General features: G+C 52.2%; 1 protein-coding gene across 1 annotated transcript in view; it reads left to right on the top strand.

Annotated features, from left to right (window-relative positions):
• LOC132835195 (CTD nuclear envelope phosphatase 1B-like) overlaps positions 1–24,592 on the top strand; it is a 41,810-nt gene that overhangs the window by 4,396 nt on the left and 12,822 nt on the right. The window contains exon 2 of the mRNA XM_060854560.1: positions 24,468–24,534. Within this exon, the coding sequence (XP_060710543.1) occupies positions 24,468–24,534 (67 nt within the window). The remainder of the gene's footprint in view (positions 1–24,467; positions 24,535–24,592) is intronic.

The following is a 24,592-nucleotide window of genomic DNA, read 5'->3' as shown; positions in this document are numbered from 1 at the left end:
GGGACAGGTCTGTCACTGTATAACACTGGGGTACAGTGCTGGTGGGGACAGGTCTGTAACTGAATAAGGCTGAGGTACAGTACTGGTGGGGATAGGTGTTTCACTGTATAACACTGGGGTACAGTGCTGGTGGGGACAGGTCTGTCGCTGTATGACACTGGGGTATTGTAGTGGTGGGGACAGGTCTGTTACTGTATAACACTGAGGTACAGAACTGGTGGGGACAGGTCTGTCTCTTTATAACACTGGTGTATTGTTGTGGTGTGGACAGGTCTGTTACTGTATAACACTGGGGTACAGTACTGGTGGGGTCAGGTCTGTCTCTGTATAACACTGGTATATTGTAGTGGTGGGGTCAGGTCTGTTACTGTATAACACTGGGGTACAGTAATTGTGGGGACAGGTCTGTCGCAGTATAACAGTGGGGGACAGTACTGGTGGGGACAGGTCTGTCACTGTATAATACTGGGGTGCTGTGCTGGTGGGGACAGGTCTGTCCCTGTATAACACTGGGATACTTTACTGGTGGGGACAGGTCTGTTGCTGTATAACACTGGGGTACAGTACTGGTGGGGACAGGTCTGTTGCTGTATAGACTCAGGTACAGTGCTGGTGGGGACAGGTGTGTCACTGTATAACACTGGGGTATGGTTATGGTGGGGACAGGTGTGTCACTGAAAAACACTGGGATACAGTACTGGTGGGGACGGGTCTGTCACTGTATAACACTGGGGTACAGTACTGGTGGGCACAGGTCTGTCACTGTATAACGCTGGTATATTGTTGTGGTGGGGATAGGTCTGTTACTGTATAACACTGGGGTACAGTACTGGTGGCGACAGGTCTGTCACTGTATAACACTGGGGTACGGTAGTGGTGGGGACAGGTGTGTCACTATAACACTGGTATATTGTTGTGGTGCGGACAGGTCTGTCGCTGGTGTACAGTACTTGTGGGAACAGGTCTGTCGCTGTATTGTACTGGGGGACAGTGCTGGGGGGTACAGGTCTGTCACTGTATAACACTGGGATACAGTACTGGTGGGGACAGGTCTGTCCCTGTATAACACTGGGTTACAGTACTGGTGGGGACAGGTCTGTCCCTGTATAACACTGGGGTACAGTAATTGTGGGGACAGGTCTGTCCCTGTATAACACTGGGTTACAGTACTGGTGGGGACAGGTCTGTCAGTGTATAACACTAGGGTATGGTAGTGGTGGGGACCGGTGTGTCACTGTATAACACTGGCATATTGTTGTGGTGTGGACAGGTCTATCGCTGGTGTACAGTACTGGTGGGGACAGATCTGTCACTGTATAACACTGGGATACAGTGCTGGTGGGGACAGGTCTGTCACTGTATAACACTGGGGTACAGTACTGGTGGGGACAGGTCTGTCACTGTATAACACTGGGGTGCAGTGCTGGTGGGGACAGGTGTGTCACTGTATAACACTGGGGTACAGTAGTGGTGGGCACAGGTCTGTCACTGTATAACGCTGGTATATTGTTGTGGTGGGGATAGGTCTGTTACTGTATAACACTGGGGTGCAGTACTGGTGGGGTCAGGTCTGTCTCTGTATAACACTGGTATATTGTAGTGGTGGGGTCAGGTCTGTTACTGTATAACACTGGGGTACAGTAATTGTGGGGACAGGTCTGTCGCAGTATAACAGTGGGGGACAGTACTGGTGGGGACAGGTCTGTCAGTGGATATCACTGGGGTACAGTGCTGGTGGGGACAGGTCTGTCACTGTATAACACTGGGGTACGGTACTGGTGGGGACAGGTCTGTCAGTGGATAACACTGGGGTACTGTGCCGGTGGGGACAGGTCTGTCGTAGTATAACAGTGGTGTACAGTACTGCTGGGGACAGGTCTGTCACTGTATAACACAGGGGTACAGTGCTGGTGGGGACAGGTCTGTCACTGTATAACACTGGGGTACAGTGCTGGTGGGGACAGGTCTGTAACTGAATAAGGCTGAGGTACAGTATTGGTGGGGATAGGTGTTTCACTGTATAACACTGGGGTACAGTGCTGGTGGGGACAGGTCTGTCGCTGTATAACACTGGGGTATTGTAGTGGTGGGGACAGGTCTGTTACTGTATAACACTGAGGTACAGAACTGGTGGGGACAGGTCTGTCTCTTTATAACACTGGTGTATTGTTGTGGTGTGGACAGGTCTGTCGCTGGTGTACAGTGCTGGTGGCGACAGGTCTGTCACTGTATAACACTGGGGTACAGTACTGGTGGGGACAGATCTGTCACTGTATAATACTGGGGTGCTGTACTGGCAGGGACAGGTCTGTCCCTGTATAACACTGGGATACTTTACTGGTGGGGACAGGTCTGTTGCTGTATAGTACTCAGGTACAGTGCTGGTGGGGACAGGTGTGTCACTGAAAAACACTGGGATACAGTACTGGTGGGGACGGGTCTGTCACTGTATAACACTGGGGTACAGTACTGGTGGGCACAGGTCTGTCACTGTATAACGCTGGTATATTGTTGTGGTGGGGATAGGTCTGTTACTGTATAACACTGGGGTACAGTACTGGTGGCGACAGGTCTGTCGCTGTATAACACTTGGGTACAGTGCTGGTGGGGACAGGTCTGTCACTGTATAACACTGGGGTACGGTAGTGGTGGGGACAGGTGTGTCACTATAACACTGGTATATTGTTGTGGTGCGGACAGGTCTGTCGCTGGTGTACAGTACTTGTGGGAACAGGTCTGTCGCTGTATTGTACTGGGGGACAGTGCTGGGGGGTACAGGTCTGTCACTGTATAACACTGGGATACAGTACTGGTGGGGCCAGGTCTGTCCCTGTATAACACTGGGTTACAGTAATTGTGGGGACAGGTCTGTCGCAGTATAACACAGGGGTACAGTACTGGTGGGGACAGGTCTGTCACTGTATAACACTGGGTTGACAGTACTGGTGGGGACAGGTCTGTCATTGTATAACACGGGTACAGTACTGGTGGGGACAGGTCTGTCCCTGTATAACACTGGGGTACAGTAATTGTGGGAACAGGTCTGTCGCAGTATAACACTGGGGTGCATTACTGGTGGGGACAGGTCTGTTAGTGTATAACACTGGAGAACAGTACTGGTGGGGACAGGTGTGTCACTGTATAACGCTGGGGTACAGTGCTGGTGGGGACAGGTCTGTCACTGTATAACACTGGGGTACAGTACTGGTGGGGACCGGTATGTCGCTGTATAACACTGGGGTACTGTTCTGGTGGGGACAGGTCTGTCACTATTACACTGGTGTACAATACTGGTGGGGACAGGTCTGTCACTATAACGCTGGGGTACAGTACTGGTGGGGACAGGTCTGTCACTGTATTACACTGGAGTACAGTACTGGTGAGGATAGGTTTGTCACTGTATAACACTGGGGTACACTACTTTTGGGGACAGGTCTGTCACTGTATTACACGGGTACAGTGCTGGTGGGGACAGGTGTGTCACTGTATAACACAGGGGTACAGTACTGGTGGGGACAGATCTGTCACTGTATAACACTGGGTACTGTGCTGGTGTGGATAGGTCTGTCACTGTATAACAGGGGTACAGTACTGGTGGGGACAGGTCTGTCACTGAATAAGGCTGAGGTACAGTACTAGTGGGGACAGGTCTGTCGCAGTATAACACTGGGGTGCAGTACTGCTGGGGATAGGTCTGTCTATTTATAACACTGGTACATTGTTGTGGTGTGGACAGGTCTGTCAGTGGATAACACTGGGGTACAGTGCTGGTGGGGACAGGTCTGTCACTGTATAACACTGGTAGATTGTTGTGGTGTGGACAGGTCTGTCGCTGGTGTACAGTACTGGTTGGGACAGGTCTGTCGCTGTATAACACTGGGGTACAGTACTGGTGGGGACAGGCCTGTCACTGTAAAACGCAGGGATACAATACTGGTGGGGACAGGTCTGTCACTGTATTACACTGGTACAGAACTGGTAGGGACAGGCTGTCACTGAAAAAGACAGGGGTACAGTACTAGAGGGGACAGGTCTGTCCATGTATAACGCTGGGGTACAATGCTGGTGGCGACAGGTCTGTCACTGTATAACACTGGGGTACAATGCTCGTGGGGACAGGTCTGTCGCAGTATAACACCGGTGTACAGTACTAGTGGGGACAGGTCTGTCATTGTATAACACTGGGGTACAGTGCTGGTGGGGACTGGTCTGTCACTGTATAACACTGGGGTACAGTACTGGTGGGGACAGGTCTGTCACTGTATAACACTGGTACAGAACTGGTAGGGACAGGTCTGTCACTGAAAAAGACGGGTACAGTACTAGTGGGGACAGGTCTGTCACTGTATAACACGGGTAGATTGTTGTGGTGTGGACAGGTCTGTCGTTGGTGTACAGTACTGGTGGGGACAGGTCTGTCGCTGCATAGTACTGGGGTACAGTACTGTTTGGGACAGGTCTGTCACTGTATAACACTGGGGTACGGTACTGGTGGGGACTGGTCTGTCACTGCATAGTACTGGGGTACAGTACTGTTTGGGACAGGTCTGTCATTGTATAACACTGGGGTACAGTTGTAGTGGGGTCCGGTCTGTCACAGTATAACTCTGGGGTGCTATACTGGTGGGGACAGGTCTGTCCCTGTATACCACTGGGGGGGCAGTACTGGTGGGGACAGGTCTGTCAGTGGATAACACTGGGGTACAGTACTGGTGTGGATAGGTCTGTCACTGTATAACACTGGTATATTGTTGTGGTGGGGATAGGTCTGTTACTGTATAACACTGGGGTACAGTGCTGGTGGGGACACGCCTGTCCCTGTATAAGACTGTGGTATAGTGCTGGTGGGGACAGGTCTGTCACTGTATAACACCGGTGTACAGTACTGGTGGGGATAGGTCTGTCACTGTATAACACTGGGGTACAGTACTGTTTGGGACAGGTCTGTCACTGTTTAACACTGGGGTACGGTACTGGTGGGGACTGGTCTGTCACTGTATAACACTGGGGTATAGTACTGGTGGGGACAGGTCTGTCACTGTATAAGACTATGGTACAGTGCTGGTGGGGACTGGTCTGTCGCTGTATAACACTGGGGTACAGTACTAGTGGGGTTAGGTCTGTTACTGTATAACACTGGGGTACAGAACTGGTGTGGGCAGGGTCTGTTCCTATATAACACTGGGGTACAGTACTGGTGGGGACTGATCTGACATTGTATAACACTGGGGTACAGTTGTGGTGGGGTCAGGTCTGTCACTGTATAACACTGGGCTACAGTACTGGTGGGGTCAGGTCTGTCACTGTATAACACTGGGCTACAGTACTGGTGGGGACAGGTCTGTCACTGTATAGCACTGGGGTACAGTACTGGTGGGCACAGGTCTGTCACTGTATAACGCTGGTATATTGTGGTGAGGATAGGTCTGTTACTGTATAACACTGGGGTACAGTACTGGTGGCGACAGGTCTGTCGCTGTATAACACTGGGGTACGGTAGTGGTGGGGACAGGTGTGTCACTGTATAACACTGGTATATTGTTGTGGTGTGGACAGGTCTGTCGCTGGTGTACAGTACTTGTGGGAACAGGTCTGTCACTGTATTGTACTGGGGGACAGTGCTGGGGGGTACAGTTCTGTCACTGTATAACACTGGGATACAGTACTGGTGGGGACAGGTTTGTCCCTGTATAACACTGGGTTACAGTAATTGTGGGGACAGGTCTGTCGCAGTATAACACTGGGGTACACTACTGGTAGGGACAGGTCTGTCAGTGTATAACACTGGGTTGACAGTACTGGTGGGGACAGGTCTGTCCCTGTATAACACTGGGGTACAGTAATTGTGGGAACAGGTCTGTCGCAGTATAACACCGGGGTACAGTACTGGTGGGGACAGGTCTGTCATTGTATAACACTGGGGTACTGTTCTGGTGGGGACAGGTCTGTCACTATAACACTGGTGTACAGTACTGGTGGGGGCAGGTCTGTCACTGTATAACACAGGGGTACAGTACTGGTGGGGACAGGTCTGTTGCTGTATAACACTGCGGTATGGTAGTGGTGGGGACAGGTGTGTCACTGTATAACACTGGGGTACAGTATTAATGGGGACAGATCTGTCACTGTATAACACTGGGTACAGTGCTGGTGTGGATAGGTCTGTCACTGAATAAGGCTGAGGTACAGTACTAGTGGGGACAGGTCTGTCGCAGTATAACACTGGGGTGCAGTACTGCTGGGGACAGGTCTGTCTATTTATAACACTGGTACATTGTTGTGGTGTGGACAGGTCTGTCAGTGGATAACACTGGGGTACAGTGCTGGTGGGGACAGGTCTGTCACTGTATAACACTGGTAGATTGTTGTGGTGTGGACAGGTCTGTCGCTGGTGTACAGTACTGGTTGGGACAGGTCTGTCGCTGTATAACACTGGGGTGCAGTACTGGCGGGGACAGGCCTGTCACTGTAAAACGCAGGGATACAATACTGGTGGGGACAGGTCTGTCACTGTATTACACTGGTACAGAACTGGTAGGGACAGGCTGTCACTGAAAAAGACAGGGGTACAGTACTAGAGGGGACAGGTCTGTCCATGTATAACGCTGGGGTACAATGCTGGTGGCGACAGGTCTGTCACTGTATAACACTGGGGTACAATGCTCGTGGGGACAGGTCTGTCGCAGTATAACACTGGGGTACATTACTGGTGGGGACAGGTCTGTCGCTGTATAACACTGGGGCACAGTATTAGTGGGGACAGGTCTGCCTCTGTATAACACTGGGGTACAGTGCTGGTGGGGACAAGTCTGTCACTGTATAAGGCTGGGGTACAGTACTGGTTGGGACAGGTCTGTCCCTGTATAACACCGGTGTACAGTACTGGTGTGTACAGGTCTGTCACTGGTGTACAGTACTGGTGGGGACAGGTCTGTCACTGTATAACACTGGGGGGGCAGTACTAGTGGGGACAGGTCTGTCGCTGTATAACACTGGGGTACAGTGCTGGTGGGGACACGCCTGTCCCTGTATAAGACTGTGGTATAGTGCTGGTGGGGACAGGTCTGTCACTGTATAACACCGGTGTACAGTACTGGTGGGGACAGGTCTGTCACTGTATAACACTGGGGTACAGTACTGTTTGGGACAGGTCTGTCACTGTTTTAACACTGGGGTACGGTTCTGGTGGGGACTGGTCTGTCACTGTATAACACTGGGGTACAGTGCTGGTGGGGACTGGTCTGTCCCTGTATAACACTGGGGTACAGTACTAGTGGGGTTAGGTCTGTTACTGTATAACACTGGGGTACAGAACTGGTGTGGGCAGGGTCTGTTCCTGTATAACACTGGGGTACAGTACTGGTGTGGGCAGGGTCTGTTCCTGTATAACACTGGGGTACAGTTGTGGTGGGATCAGGTCTGTCTCTGTATAACACTGGGGGGCAGTACTGGTGGGGACAGGTCTGTCGCTGTATAACACTGGGGCACAGTATTAGTGGGGACAGGTCTGCCTCTGTATAACACTGGGGTACAGTGCTGGTGGGCACAGGTGTGTCACTGTATAACACTGGGGGACAGTACTGGTGTGGATAGGTCTGTCACTGTATAACACAGGGGGACAGTACTGCTGGGGACAGGTCTGTCACTGAATAAGGCTGAGGTACTGTACTAGTGGGGACAGGTCTGTCACTGTATAACACTGAGGTACAGTACTGGTGGGGACTGGTCTGTCCCTGTATAAGACTGTGGTACAGTGCTGGTGGGGACAGGTCTGTCACTGTATAAGACTGTGGTACAGAGCTGGTGGGGACTGGGCTGTCGCTGCCTTACACTGGTGTACAGTACTGGTGGGGACCGGTCTGTCCCTGTATAAGACTGTGGTACAGTGCTGGTGGGGACTGGGCTGTCGCTGCCTTACACTGGTGTACAGTACTGGTGGGGACCGGTCTGTCCCTGTATAAGACTGTGGTACAGTACTAGTGGGGTTAGGTCTGTTATTGTATAACACTGGGGTACAGAACTGGTGGGGACAGGTCTGTCCCTGTATAACACTGGGGTACAGTACTTGTGGGTCAGGTCTGTCATTGTATAACACCGGTGTACAGTACTGGTGGGGACAAGTCTGTCACTGTATAAGGCTGGGGTACAGTGCTGGTGGCGACAGGTCTGTCACTGTATAACACTGGGGTACAGTACTGTTTGGGACAGGTCTGTCACTGTATAACACTGGGGTACAGTACTGGTGGGGACAGGTCTGTCTCTGTATAATACTGTGGTACAGTGCTGGTTGCGACAGGCCTGTCGCTGTATAATACGGGTACAGTGCTGGTGGGGACAGGCCTGTCGCTGTATAGTACTCCGGTACAGTGCTGGTGGGGACAGGTCTGTCTCTGTATAACAGTGGTATATTGTTGTGGTGGGGACAGTTCTGTTACTGTATAACACTGTGGTACAGTGCTGGTGGGGACATGTCTGTCGCAGTATAACAGTGGTGTACAGTACTGGTGGGGACAGGTCTGTCGCTGTATAACACTGGGGTACAGTACTGGTGTGGACAGGTCTGTCACTGTATAACATGGGTACAGTACTGGTGTGGACAGGTCTGTCGCTGTATAACACTGGGGTACAGTACTGGTGTGGACAGGTCTGTCACTGTATAACATGGGGACAGTACTGGTGGGGACAGGTCTGTCCCTGAATAAGGCTGAGGTACAGTACTAGTGGGGACAGGTCTGTCGCAGTATAACAGTGGTGTACAGTACTGGTGGGGACAGGTCTGTCACTGTATAACACGGGGACAGTACTGGTGGGGACAGGTCTGTCTCTGTATAACACTGTGGTACAGTAGTGGTGGGGACAGGTCTGTCACTGTATAACAGTGGTGTACAGTACTGGTGGGGACAGGTCTGTCACTGTATAACACTGGTAGATTGTTGTGTTGTGGACAGGTCTGTTGCTGGTGTACAGTACTGGTTGGGGCAGGTCTGTCACTGTATATCACTGGGGTTCGGTACTGGTGGGGACAGGTCTGTCCCTGAATAAGGCTGAGGTACAGTACTAGTGGATACAGGTCTGTCGCAGTATAACAGTGGTGTACAGTACTGGTGGGGACAGGTCTGTCACTGTATAACACTGGGGTGCAGTACTGGTGGGGACAGGTCTGTCCCTGAATAAGGCTGAGGTACAGTACTAGTGGATACAGGTCTGTCGCAGTATAACAGTGGTGTACAGTACTGGTGGGGACAGGTCTGTCACTGTGTAACACTGGGGTGCAGTACTGGTGGGGCTGGGGCTGTCACTGTATAACACAGGGACAATACTGGTGGGAACAGGTGTGTCCCTGAATAAGGCTGAGGTACAGTACTAGTGGGGACAGGTCTGTCGCAGTATAAGAGTGTGGTACAGTACTGGTGAGGACTGGTCTGTCACTGTATAACACTGGGGTACAGTTGTGGTGAGGACAGGTCTGTCACTGTATAACACTAGGGTACAGTACTGGTGGGGACAGGTCTGTCACTGTATAACACTGGGGTGCAGTACTGGTGGGGACAGGTCTGTCCCTGAATAAGGCTGAGGTACAGTACTAGTGGATACAGGTCTGTCGCAGTATAACAGTGGTGTACAGTACTGGTGGGGACAGGTCTGTCACTGTGTAACACTGGGGTGCAGTACTGGTGGGGCTGGGGCTGTCACTGTATAACACAGGGACAATACTGGTGGGAACAGGTGTGTCCCTGAATAAGGCTGAGGTACAGTACTAGTGGGGACAGGTCTGTCGCAGTATAACAGTGGTGTACAGTATTGGTGGGGACAAGTCTGTCACTGTATAACACTGGTAGATTGTTGTGGTGTGGACAGGTCTGTCGCTGGTGTACAGTACTGGTGGGGACAGATCTGTCGCTGTATAACACTGGGGTTCGGTACTGGTGGGGACAGGTCTGTCACTGCATAACACTGGGGTACAGTACTGGTGGGGACAGGTCAGTCGCTGTATAACACTGGGGTGTCCACACCAGTACTGTACCCCAGTGTTATACTGCGACAGACCTGTCCCCACTAGTACTGAACCTCAGCCTTATTCAGGGACAGACCTGTCCCCACCAGTACTGTCCCCATGTTATACAGTGACAGACCTGTCCACACCAGTACTGCACCCCATTGTTACACAGTGATAGACCTGTCCCCACCAGTACTGTACACCACTGTTATACTGCGACAGACCTGTCCCCACCAGTACTGTACCTGTGTTATACAGTCTGTCACTGTATAACACTGGGGTACAGTACTGGTGGGGACAGGTCTGTCACTGTATAACACTGGTAGATTGTTGTGGTGTGGACAGGTCTGTCGCTGGTGTACAGTACTGGTGGGGACAGGTCTGTCACTGTATAACACTGGGGTACAGTGCTGGTGGGGACAGGTCTGTCACTGTATAACACTGGGGTACAGTAATTGTGGGGACAGGTCTGTCACTGTATAACACTGGGGTACAGTACTGGTGTGGATAGGTCTGTCACTGTATAAAACGGGGACAGTACTGGTGGGGACAGGTCTGTCCCTGAATAAGGCTGAGGTACAGTACTAGTGGGGGCAGGTCTGTCGCAGTATAACAGTGGTGTACAGTACTGGTGGAGACAGGTCTGTCACTGTATAACACTGGGGTACAGTACTGGTGGGGACAGGTCTGTCGCTGTATAACACTGGGGTACAGTACTGGTGTGGCTAGGTCTGTCACTGTATAACACGGGGACAGTACTGGTGGGGACAGGTCTGTCCCTGAATAAGGCTGAGGTACAGTACCAGTGGGGGCAGGTCTGTCGCAGTATAACAGTGGTGTACAGTACTGGTGGAGACAGGTCTGTCACTGTATAACACTGGGGTACAGTACTGGTGGGGACAGGTCTGTCGCTGTATAACACTGGGGTACAGTACTGGTGTGGCTAGGTCTGTCACTGTATAACACGGGGACAGTACTGGTGGGAACAGGTATGTCACTGAATAAGGCTGAGGTACAGTACTAGTGGGGGCAGGTCTGCCGCAGTATAACAGTGGTGTACAGTACTGGTGGGGGCAGGTTTGTCACTGTATAACACTGGTAGATTGTTGTGGTGTGGACATGTCTGTCGCTGGTGTACAGTGCTGGTGGGGACAGGTCTGTCACTGTATAAGCGTGTGGTACAGTACTGGTGGGGACAGGTCTGTTACTGTATAACACGGGTACAGTGCTGGTGGGGACAGGTCTGTCACTGTATAACACTGGGGTACAGTACTGGTAGGGACAGGTCTGTCCCTGTATTACACTGGGGTACAGTACTGGTAGGGACAGGTCTGTCCCTGTATTACACTGGGGTACAGTACTGGTGGGCACAGGTCTGTCGAAGTATAACACTGGGGTACAGTACTGGTGGGGACAGGTCTGTCACTGTATAACACTGGGGTACAGTACTGGTGGGGACAGGTCTGTCGCTGTATAACATGTGTACAGTGCTGGTGGGGACAGGTGTGTCACTGTATAACACTGGGATACAGTGCTGGTGGGGACAGGTCTGTCACTGTATAACACTGGTAGATTGTCGTGGTGTGGACAGGTCTGTCGCTGGTGTACAGTACTGGTGGGGACTGGTCTGTCGCTGTATAACACTGGGGTTCGGTACTGGTGGGGACTGGTCTGTCACTGTATAACACTGGGGTACGGTACTGGTGGGGACTGGTCTGTCTCTGTGTAACACTGGGGTACGGTACTGGTGGGGACTGGTCTGTCATTGTATAACACTGGGGTACAGTGCTGGTGGGGACTGGTCTGTCGCTGTATAACACTGGGGTACAGTTGTGGTTGGGTCAGGTCTGTCGCTGTATAACACTGGGGTACAGTTGTGGTGGGGACAGGTCTGTCACTGTATAACACTGAGGTCCAGTACTGGTGGAGGCAGGTCTGTTCCTGTATAACACTGGGGTACTGTACTGGAGGGGACTGGTCTGTCACTGTATAACACTGGGGTACGGTACTGGTGAGGGCAGGTCTGTCACTGTGTAACACTCGGGTGCAGTACTGGTGGGGACAGGTCTGTCACTGTATAACACGGGGACAGTACTGGTGGGGACAGGTCTGTCACTGTATAACACTGGGGTACGGTACTGGTGGGGACTGGTCTGTCATTGTATAACACTGGGGTACAGTGCTGGTGGGGACTGGTCTGTCACTGTGTTACACTGGGGTACGGTACTGGTGGGGACTGGTCTGTCATTGTATACCACTGGGGTACAGTGCTGGTGGGGACTGGTCTGTCACTGTGTTACACTGGGGTACGGTACTGGTGGGGACTGGTCTGTCATTGTATACCACTGGGGTACAGTGCTGGTGGGGACTGGTCTGTCACTGTATAACACTGGGGTACAGTACTGGTGGGGACTGATCTGTCATTGTATAACACTGGGGTACAGTTGTGGTGGGGACAGGTCTGTCACTGTATAACACTGGGGTACAGTTGTGGTGGGGTCAGGTCTGTCGCTGTATAACACTGGGGTACAGTTGTGGTGGGGACAGGTCTGTCACTGTATAACACTGGGGTACAGTACTGGTGGAGGCAGGTCTGTCCCTGTATAACACTGGGGTACTGTACTGGAGGGGACTGGTCTGTCACTGTATAACACTGGGGTACAGTACTGGTGAGGGCAGGTCTGTCACTGTGTAACACTCGGGTGCAGTACTGGTGGGGACAGGTCTGTCACTGTATAACACTGGGGTGCAGTACTGGTGGGGACAGGTCTGTCACTGTATGACACTGGGGTGCAGTACTGGTGGGGACAGGTCTGTCACTGTATAACACTAGGGTACAGTACTGGTGGGGACAGGTCTGTCACTGTATAACACTAGGGTACAGTACTGGTGGGGACAGGTCTGTCACTGTATAACACTGGGGTGCAGTACTGGTGGGGACAGGTCTGTCACTGTATAAGAGTGTGGTACAGTGCTGGTGGGGACAGGCCTGTCACTGTATAACACTGGTTCAGTACTGGTGGGGGCAGGTCTGTCCCTGTATAACACTGCGGTACAGTGCTGGTGGGGACAGGTCTGTCACTGTATAAGAGTGTGGTACAGTACTGGTGGGGACAGCTCTGTCACTGTATAACACGGGTACAGTACTGGTGGGGACAGGTCTGTCTCTGTATAACATTGGTGTATTGTTGTGGTGTGGACAGGTCGGTCACTTGTGTACAGTACTGGTGGCGACAGGTCTGTTACTGTATAACACTGTGGTACAGTGCTGGTGGGGACAGGTCTGTCTCTGTGTAACAGTGGTATATTATTGTGGTGGGGATAGGTCTGTTACTGTATAACACTGGGGTACAGTGCTGGTGGGGACAGGCCTGTCTCTGTGTAACAGTGGTATATTATTGTGGTGGGGATAGGTCTGTTACTGTATAACACTGGTGTACAGTACTGGTGGGGGCAGGTCTGTCACTGTCTAACACTGGGGTACAGTACTGGTGGGGACAGGTCTGTCGCTGTATAGTACTCCGGTACAGTGCTGGTGTGGACAGGTCTGTCTCTGTATAACACTGGTATATTGTTGTGGTGCGGACAGGTCTGTTACTGTATAACACTGGGGTACAGTACTAGTGGGGACAGGTCTGTCGCTGTATAACACTGGGGTACAGTACTGGTGGGGACAGGTCTGTCGCAGTATAACAGTGGTGTACAGTACTGGTGGGGACAGGTCTGTCACTGTATAACACTGGTAGATTGTTGTGGTGTGGACAGGTCTGTCGCTGGTGTACAGTACTGGTGGGGACAGGTCTGTCGCTGTATAACACTGGGGTACAGTACTGGTGGGGACAGGTCTGTCCCTGAATAAGGCTGAGGTACAGTACTAGTGGGGACAGGTCTGTCGCAGTATGACACTGGGGTACGGTACTGGTGGGGACTGGTCTGTCACTGTATAACACTGGGGTACTGTACTGGAGGGGACTGGTCTGTCACTGTATAACACTGGGGTACATTGCTGGTGGGGACTGGTCTGTCACTGTATAACACTGGGGTACAGTACTGGTGGGGACTGGTCTGTCATTGTATAACACTGGGGTACGGTACTGGTGGGGACTGGTCTGTCATTGTATAACACTGGGGTACAGTGCTGGTGGGGACTGGTCTGTCACTGTATAACACTGGGGTACGGTACTGGTGGGGACTGGTCTGTCATTGTATAACACTGGGGTACAGGTCTGTCGCTGTATAAAACTGGGGTACAGTACTGGTGGGGACAGGTCTGTCACTGTATAACACTGGGGTACTGTTCTGGTGGGAACAGGTCTGTCACTATAACACTGGGGTACAGTACTGGTGGGCACAGGTCTGTCACTGTATAACACTGGGGTACAGTACTGGTGGGGACAGGTCAGTCACTGTATAACACTGGGGTACAGTACTGGTGGGGACAGGTCTGTCCCTGTATAACACTGGGATACAGTACTGGTGGGGACAGGTCTGTCGCTGTATAACACTGGGGTACAGTACTGGTGGGGACAGGTCTGTCCCTGAATAAGGCTGAGGTACAGTACTAGTGGGGACAGGTCCGTCGCAGTATGACACTGGGGTACGGTACTGGTGGGGACTGGTCTGTCACTGTATAACACTGGGGTACAGTACTGGTGGGGACAGGTCTGTCCCTGTATAACACTGGGATACAGTACTGGTGGGGACAGGTCTGTCGCTGTATAACACTGGGGTACAGTACTGGTGGGGACAGGTCTGTCCCTGAATAAGGCTGAGGTACAGTACTAGTGGGGACAGGTCCGTCGCAGTATGACACTGGGGTACGGTACTGGTGGGGACTGGTCTGTCACTGTATAACACTGGGGTACTGTACTGGAGGGGACTGGTCTGTCATTGTGTAACACTGGGGTACAGTGCTGGTGGGGCAGGTCTGTCACTGTGTAACACTGGGGTGCAGTACTGGTGGGGACAGGTCTTTCACTGTATAACACTGGGGTACAGGTCTGTCGCTGTATAAAACTGGGGTACAGTACTGGTGGGGACAGGTCTGTCACTGTATAACACTGGGGTACTGTTCTGGTGGGAACAGGTCTGTCACTATAACACTGGGGTACAGTACTGGTGGGCACAGGTCTGTCACTGTATAACACTGGGGTACAGTACTGGTGGGGGCAGGTCTGTCACTGTATAACACTGGGATACAGTACTGGTGGGGACAGGTCTGTCACTGTATAACACTGGGGTACAGTACTGGTGGGGACAGGTCTGTCGCTGTATAACACTGGGGTACAGTACTGGTGGGGACAGGTCTGTCGCAGTATAACACTGGGGTACAGTACTGGCGGGGGCAGGTCTGTCACTGTATAACACTGGGGTACCGTACTGGTCGGGACAGGTCTGTCACTGTATAACACTGGGATACAGTACTAGTGGGGACAGGTCTGTCCCTGTATAACACTGGGGTACAGTACTGGTGGGGACAGATCTGTTACTGTATAACACTGGGGTACAGTACTGGTGGGGACTGGTCTGTCATTGTATAACACTGGGGTACAGTGCTGGTGGGGACAGGTCTGTCACTGTATAACACTGGGGTACAGTACTGGTGGGGACAGGGTCTGTCACTGTATAACCCTGGGGTACAGTGCTGGTGGGGACAGGTCTGTCACTGTATAACACTGGGGTACAGTGCTGGTGGGCACAGGTCTGTCACTGTATAACACTGGGGTACAGTGCTGGTGGGGACAGGTCTGTCCCTGTATAACCCTGGGGTACAGTGCTGGTGGGGACAGGTCTGTCCCTGTATAACACATTTGCACCTGTATAACACTGGGGCATGGTACTGGATGTAACTTTCACTGAAAGCTGAAATTGCGAAGCTGGGTTTGCTGCCCCTGATTTTCTTTGGTGCAACATCACATTCCGTGTCGGGTCTGGCTGGTTTCCACCATTCGGGCTATCCCTCAGTACTTCCCCAACTTCCGAATTCCCCACTGCTGTATTCCTTCATCTGTGTGTTTTGGATCTCTCTGGGGAATGAGGTTTTGAAATTCGTGTGTTTTCACACGTGGTGTTCTCGATGTCAAACCTGCCGGGCTGCTCTTCCTAATGTCGAAGGGGTATTTAAAAATCTGACTCTTTGTAGGCTTCTCCTGAGTGTTCTGCACATTTCCGTCAGATCCCACATCCCCGGGACTTTCAGGAATACCAACAGGTCAGCAGCAGGAATCCTCCCTAACCCAGGGCTCACAGGGACAGTGATCTGGAGCAGGAATCCTCCCTAACCCAGGACTCACTGGGACAGTGATCAGGAATCCTCCCTAACCCAGGGCTCACTGGGACAGTGATCAGGATCCTCCCTAACCCAGGACTCACTGGGACAGTGATCAGGAATCCTACCTAACACAGGGCTCACTGGGACAGTGATCAGGAATCCTCCCTAACCCAGGGCTCACTGGGACAGTGGTCAGGAATCCCCCCTAACCCAGGGCTCACTGGGACAGTGGTCAGGAATCCCCCCTAACCCAGGGCTCACTGGGACAGTGATCAGGAGCTGAGCTCTGAGCTGATTGTAACTTGGGGAACTGGAGCCCTTCATTTCTCGGACAGCTGTCAGGGGAGAGATGTCTTTACCAGACTGTGAGTTCTAATCACAGGATTGATGGCTGCCCTTTTCCAGACAGAGGGAGACAGCTGAGCTGCTGGATAAATTGTCATTGTGATGTTTGGGTGGAACATACCCCAGCACCTCCCTGCTTCCCTCCTGTTTCCTCCTCCATGTGAACAGGCAGTGTGGCCTTACCAGGAGCCCCATCCCTCTGACAGTGCAGCACTCCCTTCGCTGTGCTGGCCATTCCTGCAGTGGGATGTCAGTTCTTCACGCGGCCTTCCCCGGCTGTCTCCTGCTCTCTCTGTCCCTGTCCAATTCCCTTCCCAGTACGCAGCCAGCTTCCCTATCCCTCCCACCACCTCCCCCCCTCCCCCTTACTCTCTCTGTCTGTCTCTCTGTCTCTCTCTCTGTCTGTCTCTCTCTCTGTCTGTCTCTCTCTCTGTGTCTCTGTGTGTGTGTGTGTGTCTCTCTCTCTCTGTCTCTCTCTCTCACTTTCTCTGTGTGTCTCTGTCTGTCTTTCTCTGTGTGTGTGTGTGTGTGTCTCTCTCTCTGTGTGTCTCTCTGTGTCTCTCTCTCTCTCTCTCTCTCTCTCTCCCTCTCTCAGCCCCGTGTGGTGTGTTTGGGGTTTTCCAGCTGCCAATGCAGCTCCCCTGAGTCGAGCTGCACATTGTGCGTGTGACCCAGCTGATCAGCCCCTCCTGCACCCCCACACCGTGTGGAAATACCCTGGAGGCCTCCTCCAGCACACTGAGCAAGCTCGGGTGCTTCCCTGTGAGGGCAGAGAAGCTGAATTCAGGTAGCGCCTTTCACTCGGGAAGCTGAGAGCACTAAGGGGGATCAGAGCAGTGTTCTGATCCAGGAGGGTCAGCAGCTAATTTGTGCACAGCAAAAGCTCCCATGTACATCAGAGTGAGAATGGCCAGACCAGAGTGATAATGAAGACCAGAGGGTGTAGGGTCAGTGGTAGGCTGTTCAATCTTCTCCATCACTCGACCGGATCAGGACCAATCCCGTCATCCTCCAGTGCACCTTCCTGTCTTTTTCCCTATAACCCTCACTTTTTAAAAAAAATCATTTTTGTGGGATGTGGGTGTTGCTGGGCCCAGCACTTCTTGTCGCGTCCCTAGTTGCCCCCCTTGAGAAGGTGGGGGTGAGCTGCCTTCCTGACCCGCTGCAGTCCATGTGCTGGAGGGTAGACCCACAATGTCCCTGAGGGAGGGAATCCCAGGATTCTGACCCAGCCACACTGAGGGAACGGCGATATATTTCCGAGTCAGGATGGGGAGGGGCTCAGAGGGGAACGTGCAGGGGGTGGGGTTCCCATATTGTTTTTAAAAAGGGTTAAATTCTTAAGAAGCCAGCCTCGACAGTCCTCTGTGGCAAAAAATCTCCCTCTGAGAGGGGAAATTCCTCCGTTTCTGTCATAAATGTGTAACCCCTGACTCAGAGATTTATACCGTCACGTCATAGCATCATCCAGCGCGGAAACACACCCTTTGGTCTGACCAGCCCATTCCAACCAGAATCCCAAACCAGACGAGTCCCACCTTCCTACTCCTGACCCATACCCCTCCTAAAGTTTCCTTTTAAACGTTGTAATTGTCCCCACATCCACCCCTTCCTCAGGAAGTTTGTTCCACACTTGAACCACCTTCTGTGTACAAATAAAAAAAATGTCCCTTGAGTCTTGTTTAAATCTGTCTCCTCTCTTCTGAAATATGTGCCCCCTCGTGCCTCCCATCTGTGGGAAAGGCCAACTGCCGTTAACCTGACCTATGACCCTCGTTATTTTATGAACCTCCGGACGGTCACCTCTCAACTTTCTACACTTTGGGGAAAAAAAATTCCCAGCCCATCTGGCCTTTCTTTATAACCCACACCTTCTGTACCCAGTCACTCGCTGTAAATCTCTCCTGAGTCCTCTCCAGTTTTTTTTTGTAGATATTTTTATGGAAATTTAACATTTTTGCAAATTTACAAAAATAAACAAAACACTCAAATACAAACATTGATGTACAGTTAAATCATATATACAATAGTCATAATTTAACAAAGAAAAGAGAAAGAAAGAAAACAAAAAAAGAAAAAAAAAGAAACGAAAAAAGAAAGAAAAAAAACCTCAACTTTCTACTAATCTAACCTATAACTGACCAGAGTGTATACCTAAGTCTCTTACATGCTCGGAATGTATAAACATCAAATATAATAAAACCCGTATCCGCGCAGGATTCCTCTCCCAAGGGGCCCCGGAGCAGCCCGGTCTGAAATCTTCACTAAATAAAAGCCCTTGTTAGGATGGCCGAAATATCTGCATTTATATAATTCAAAAAGGGCTGCCATATTTTATAAAATAATTCAGTCTTTCGGTGCACCATATTTGTGAGGAAGTCAAGGGGGATATATTCCATAATTAATCTGTGCCAATTTGAAAGTCCAGGGGGGCCCTCAGCCACCCAGTTCACCAAAATATTTTTCCTTGCACAGAAAGAGAGAATAGAAAATAGTCTCTTCCCGTGCATATCCAGAGATGAGAGGTTCGAAAAGCCCAAAAGGAGAGATACAGGGTCCACCCTAATTTCCGTTCCTAAAATTTCTGTCAGGGTACTTGCCACTTTAGTCCAGTATCTGCGGATTTTCTGACAAGTCCACAGACAATGTACAAGAGTGCCCACCTCTATTTTGCATTTAGGACACATTGGAGATGCTCCTGCCTTAAATTTTGTCAGTCGAGCCGGAGCTATATGGGCCCTATGAAGTATCTTTAGTTGGATAGCCTGGGTTCTGTTACAGATGGTAATTCTTCTAGCATTTTCCCAAATGTCATTCCACATATCCTCAGAGATTTCTAGCCCCAAGTCCTGCTCCCATGTTTTAAGCAGGTCATCCATGTCTCCTGAGACTCCATCATGTAGCAAATGGTATATAGTACTAACGGAGGATGCCCCCACTGGTCGTAAGACATTACGTTCTCTGTCTGATTTATAAAGACTATCTATTAATGTAGTCTTCCTCTGTATATAATCTCGAACTTGGAAGTATCGAAAGGAGTCCTCTCCAGTTTAATAAGATCCTTTCTCTCACTGGGTGGCCAGAACGGGACATGGTATTCCAGAACAGGCCTCACCAACTCTGTATCTCCCCTGAGAATCCTGTATATGTCTCCATAAGGTCGCCTCTCATTCTCCTAAACTCCGAGTGCAGGCACAACCTCTCCTCCCAGGACTGTCCCACCACTCCTGCTGGTAATCCAGCGAACCGTCCACAACGTCAGACCCTCTTTCCCTCGGTCGTAGGGAAGGCAGTGGCCAAGTGGTATTATCGCTGGACTCTTAACCCCAAGAGCCAGGTAATATCTTGGGGACCTGGGTTTGAATCCTGGCACGGCAGATGCTTGAATTTAAATTCAATTAAAAAAAAAATCTGCAGTCCAGAGCCTGTGATGACCAGGACCCTTTGACAAAGGGTCAGTTAGACTCGCAATGACAGCTCTTTGCTCTCCTCCCAGACACTGCCAGACCTGCTGAGATTTTCCAGCATTTTCTCTTTTGGTTTCGGGAATCTATTGTTGGAAAAAGCACGCGCGTTCTTTCGGTGGGGGAGGAAAGTGCCACCCTGGTCTGGTCTGGCCTACACATGACCCCTGACCCCCCGGCAATATGGTTGACTCTGAACTGCCCTCTGGGAAGTGCAATAAATGCTGGTTGCCCAGCGACACCGTCATCCAGTGAATGAGGGGAAAAGAAACGTAAGGGGTCCAGCACTCTTTCCCCGTGCTCCCGCTGTGGCGTACCCTGGATAATTTGAGTGAAACCTCCCTATTTTAACAGTTTTGGAATGAGAGCCAGCAGTCCCTTTGCCTTCCCTGTCTGTCACTGAGCTCTGATGCTGGCTGGGTACGGGCAGAGGAGCTGCCTTGCTGATTGGTTTTGGGGTCAGGAGATTCCTGTTGTTTGGAGCTGTCCTCCTGCCTTCCAGCCCCAGCCCCAGCCCTGCTGACACGTCCCCACAGCCCCATTACAAGCGGCAGTGTCTGACAGGGACAGGTGCCACTTGGGCTGGCTCACCCCTCAGGCAAGCTCTTGCCAGGAATTGACAGTGACCGGCAGCGAGTGCCAAAGGTCAGCGGCTAATCCGGCCTGGCACGGTGCCACTTGGCAGAGGGTGAAACGAGCCGGGGGGAGTTTTGTGACAGTGTGTCCCCTTGAATCCCACAGGGTGGGTCCCAGCACGGTTCTGTGACTTCACACAGTCCCGGCCCATCCGACTCAGTGTTTACACTTAGTAACGATCGAGATGAAGGAACTGGGGGCATTCTGGTGAAGTTGGCCGTTGATACAAAGACGGCTGGAGGGAAAGGGAGCATTGAGGAAGCAGGGAGCTGCAGGAGGATTTGGACAGATTGGGGAGAGTGGGTAAAGAAGTGGCAGATGGAGTACATTGAGGGATAGTGAGTGGTCATGCCCCTTGGTGGGGAAAATAGAGGCACAGGAGGAGGAGAAAGTGAGGTCTGCAGATGCTGGAGATCAGAGCTGAAAAATGTGTTGCTGGAAAAGCGCAGCAGGTCAGGCAGCATCCAAGGAACAGGAGATTCGACGTTTCGGGCATGAGCAGGGCTGAAGCAGGGCCCGAAACGTCGAATCTCCTGTTCCTTGGATGCTGCCTGACCTGCTGCGCTTTTCCAGCAACATATTTTTAAAATAGAGGCACGGCCTGGTTTCTAAAGGGGGAGCAAATTCAGAAAGTCTGAAGTGCAGAGACTTGGGGAGGGGTTCTAGTCCAGAATTCTCTCAAGGTGAACTTGCAGGTTGAGTCAGTGGTTAGGAAGACAAATACAATGATGGCATTTATATTGAGAGGACTTGAATATAAAAGCAGGGGATGTGCACCTGAGGCTGTATAAGGCTCCGGCCAGACCACATTTGGAGTACTGTGAGCAGTTTTGGGCCCCGTATCTCAGGAATGATGTACTGACCCCGGAGAGTGTTCGGAGGAGCTTCCTGAGTCTGGTCCCAGGAATGAAAAGCTTAACATATGAGGAACGTTTGAGGATTCTGGGTCTATACCTGGAGTTTAGAAGGATTGGGGAGGGGGGAATCTAATTGAAACATACAGAATACTGAATGGCCTGGAGAGAGAGGATTTTGGGAAGATGTTTCCATCAGTAGGAGAGACTCGGACCCGAGGGCACAGCCTTAGGGGAAAGGGAAGGCCTTTTAGAACAGAGAGAAGGAGAGATGTCTTCAGCCAGAGAGCGGGGAATCGATGGGATTCACTGCCCCAGGAGGCTGTGGGGGCCAGGTCGCTGAGGGTACTTAAGATGGAGGTAGATAGGGTCTTGAGTATCGAAGGGATTAAGGGCTGTGGGGAGGAAGCAGGAGAATGAGGTTGGGAAACTTATCAGCAAAGATTCAATGGCAGAGCAGGCTCGATGGGCTGAATGGCCTAACTTCTGTTCCCGTGTCTTATGGTCAGTTAGAGCGCAGTGCTATTGGAGGGTCAGAGCTTAGAGAGCGCCGCACTGTCGGTGGGTCAGTGCTGAGGGAGTGTCGGATGGTCAGTGCTGAGGGAGTGTCGGATGGTCAGTGCTGAGGGAATGCTGCACTGTCGGATGGTCAGTGCTGAGGGAGCGCCGCACTGTCTAGAGGGTCAGTGCTGAGGGAGGGTCAGTGCTGAGGGAGTGCTGCACTGTGGGAGGGTCAGTGCTGAGGGAGCGCCGCACTGTGGGAGGGTCAGTGCTGAGAGAGCGCTGCATTGTCGGAGGGTCAGTGCTGAGGGAGTGCGACACTGCCGGAGGGTCAGTGCTGAGGGAGCGCCGCACTGTCGGAGGGTCAGTGTTGATGGAGCGCCGCACTGTCGGAGGGTCAGTGTTGATGGAGTGTCGGAGGGTCAGTGCTGAGGGAGCGCCGCACTGTCGGAGGGTCAGTGCTGAGGGAGCGCCGCACTGTCGGAGGGTCAGTGCTGAGGGAGCGCCGCACTGTCGGAGGGTCAGTGCTGAGGGAGCGCTGTTCTGGTGGTGATGGGGTGTTTATCTGAGACCCCTGGTGGATGTTGAAGATCGGATACTCACTAATTAAAGGTGAAGAAAGGGCCTTGGTCCAATGTTTGCAGATCCATATCAGCTGCTGGTTTCTGTGAGAGCTTGTGTTGCACCAATCACGTGCTGTGTTTCTGATGAGCTAACTACACGGTCAATACATCACCTCACTGGCTGCCAGGCACCTTGGTGAAGGTGCTAGTAAAATGCAGGGTTGGATTTCTTTCCTGACCAGTTTAATGGGAGGCTTTTCCTTTGAAGCCAGTGGATAACCTGCTGCTAATTCCCATCAGTGTTTGATGTCCGACAGTGTTCCCATCGAGGGCCCAGTGGGGAATTAGCTGAGCTCTTGGAGAAAATGGTGATTTGGGAAATACTGGTCTGTACGGTGTGGTCACACATGCTCACGCTCACACTCTCACTCTCTCTCATGCACGCACGCACGCACACACACACACACACTCTCTCTCTCACGCACACACTCACACACACACGCACACTCACACTCGCACTCGCACTCTCACACACACACACACACACAACTCTCATGCTCGCACGCTCACACACACACGCGCACGCACACTCTCACGCTCTCACACTCTCTCTCTCTCGCACACACAACTCATGCTCGCACACGCGCGCGCGCACACACACACACACACACACACTCACTCTCACGCTCATGATCGCGCACACACACACACTCACACACTCATACACACACTCACACACACACTCATACACACACTCACACACGCTCACGCTCATGCTCATACTCTCGCACACTCACACGCACTCACTCTCTCGCACTTGCACACACTCATTGTACCCCACACAGTCCCTTGCCCTGATGGGAGGGACGGCATGTTTGGTTTGAGGGGTGTCAGGTTAAGGAAGGACCCAAGCTGGAGTGAGGCAGGAAAGCTCACAGGGAGGGGGAGAGGGGCTGGAGGGGGTGACAGAGATAGGGAGGGGGTGTAGGGGCCGGAGGGGGTGACAGAGATAGGGAGGGGGTGTAGGGGCCGGAGGGGGTGACAGAGATAGGGAGGGGGTGTAGGGGCCGGGAGGGGGTGTAGGGGCCGGAGGAGGTGACAGAGATAGGGAGGGGGTGTAGGGGATGGAGGGGGTGACAGAGATAGGGAGGGGGTGTAGGGGATGGAGGGGGTGACAGAGATAGGGAGGGGGTGTAGGGGCCGGAGGGGGTGACAGAGATAGGGAGGGGGTGTAGGGGCCGGAGGGGGTGACAGAGATAGGGAGGGGGTGTAGGGGCCGGGAGGGGGTGTAGGGGCCGGAGGAGGTGACAGAGATAGGGAAGGAGTGTAGGGGCCGGAGGGGGTTACAGAGATAGGGAGGGGGTGTAGGGGCCGGAGGGGGTGACAGAGATAGGGAAGGAGTGTAGGGGCCGGAGGGGGTTACAGAGATAGGGAGGGGGTGTAGGGGCCGGAGGGGGTGACAGAGATAGGGAGGGGGTGTAGGGGCGGGGGGGGGGGTGTAGGGGCCGGAGGAGGTGACAGAGATAGGGAGGGGGTGTAGGGGCCGGAGGGGGTGACAGAGATAGGGAAGGAGTGTAGGGGCCGGAGGGGGTTACAGAGATAGGGAAGGGGTGTAAGGATGGGTAGGGGGTTATAGAGATAGGGAGGGGGTTACAGAGATAGGGAGGGGGTTACAGAGATAGGGAGGGGGTGTAAGGATGGGTAGGGGGTTATAGAGATAGGGAGGGGGTGTAGGGATGGGTAGGGGGTGGGTGTACAGCACTGTGACCCATTCTCAGTGAACACTGGGGTTGGAGGCGACTGTCTAACCTGGTGATCCTCTGCTTCCTCCCACAGGTTATCCAGTATCAGACTGTTCGCTATGACATTCTACCTCTGTCTCCAATCTCAAGAAACCGACTCAGTGAGTATTTACTCAGGGACTGCTGTTCACACTCCTGTCCCATCGTCCCATCCCCTTT

This window comes from Hemiscyllium ocellatum, chromosome 44 (genome assembly GCF_020745735.1).
Source record: "Hemiscyllium ocellatum isolate sHemOce1 chromosome 44, sHemOce1.pat.X.cur, whole genome shotgun sequence".
Classification (NCBI taxonomy): Eukaryota; Metazoa; Chordata; class Chondrichthyes; order Orectolobiformes; family Hemiscylliidae; genus Hemiscyllium; species Hemiscyllium ocellatum.
Note: the sequence above shows the minus strand (reverse complement) of the source record. Positions and strands in the feature narration are given on the sequence as shown.